This window comes from Nannospalax galili, unplaced genomic scaffold, assembly GCF_000622305.1.
Source record: "Nannospalax galili isolate Female #2095 unplaced genomic scaffold, S.galili_v1.0 scaffold1640, whole genome shotgun sequence".
Taxonomy (NCBI): Eukaryota; Metazoa; Chordata; class Mammalia; order Rodentia; family Spalacidae; genus Nannospalax; species Nannospalax galili.
In genome coordinates this window covers 814,135-815,270 of record NW_008346098.1, presented here as the reverse complement: position 1 = coordinate 815,270, position 1,136 = coordinate 814,135, and the positions used below count along the sequence as shown (strand labels likewise).

The following is a 1,136-nucleotide window of genomic DNA, read 5'->3' as shown; positions in this document are numbered from 1 at the left end:
CTTTCTCCCTCCTGAAGCATCTTTAGTAATTGTCCATTTCTTGCCTTTACTTCTTTATACTTTGCCTAATAGTCAAAGAAAACAGAGTTTTAATTTTTTTTTAAAAAGTAAATGGTATAATTACTTTCAACTCATTAAGCCTGTACATTTTAGTCTTGCTTAAACACATAAGTCACTAAAAAGCAGGAGGGAGAAAAACATGACAGAGCTACTACTTATTTAAACCTCTAAAAAATTAATGGAGAGCTCAACAAGATGTCAGAGGGTAAAGGTGCCATCACACAAGCCTGATGTCCGATGAGTTCCATCCCTGGAACCCATAAAACTGTGGAAGGAGAATTAATTCCACAGAACTTTCCTCTGATTCTCTCTCTCTCTCTCTCTCTCTCTCTCTCTCTCTCTCTCATAAAATTTAAAAAATTAAAAGAAAGGGATAAAGTAAAATCAGGATAATACAAAATTTTCCTAAAGGGTCTTAATCTTTGTTCCTCAAGTAAAATTTTTATGTAATTCAAAATAATTTTGATAAAAATTGAAAGATAAATGATTTGCTGGTTCTTTATTAGAACTGTCTAGCAATTTATTAGCACTTCCCATATCTGTTCTCTAACTGCTACTGCCAAGTATGTACCTACTGAAACTACTGAACTTTTCTCTGTTTCTTTTACCAAATAGCTTAACGTCTTCCCACGCTAAAAAAATGACAGTTATACGTTTATAAGCAAGAGGAACTGTGTTCCGACATGTAATACTCATATTCCTTGGGGCTGGAGAGATGGCTTAGTGGTTAAGAACACTGTTCTTGCAGAAGACCCAGGGTCATATCCCAGCACCCACATGGCAGCTAACAACTGTCTGTAACTCCAGTTCCAGGGGATCCAACAGCCTCTTCTGTCTCCGCAGGCATTTCATGACATGGGTACACTTACCTACACGCAGGCATAACACTAATACACATAAAAATAATAAATAATATTGAAAGTATTTTGGGAGCTTGTATCTAATCCTTAAAAGATGCCCCCGTTACCTCTTCAGAGGGGAAAATGTTGGAGGGGAGGGAGTGGGCACGGATTTGATCAAAACACCTTATATGCATATATGAAATACCAAATAAAGTTTTTATAAAAGTTAAAAAG

At 36.1% G+C, this 1,136-nt stretch overlaps 1 protein-coding gene across 7 annotated transcripts in view; it reads right to left on the bottom strand.

Moving 5' to 3' along the window:
• Positions 1–1,136, bottom strand: part of Gkap1 (G kinase anchoring protein 1) — a 102,012-nt gene that overhangs the window by 8,492 nt on the left and 92,384 nt on the right. For all 7 annotated transcript variants that reach the window (XM_017800480.2, XM_017800481.2, XM_017800477.2 and 4 more), the window contains one exon: positions 2–65. In XM_017800480.2, the coding sequence (XP_017655969.1) occupies positions 2–65 (64 nt within the window). The remainder of the gene's footprint in view (position 1; positions 66–1,136) is intronic.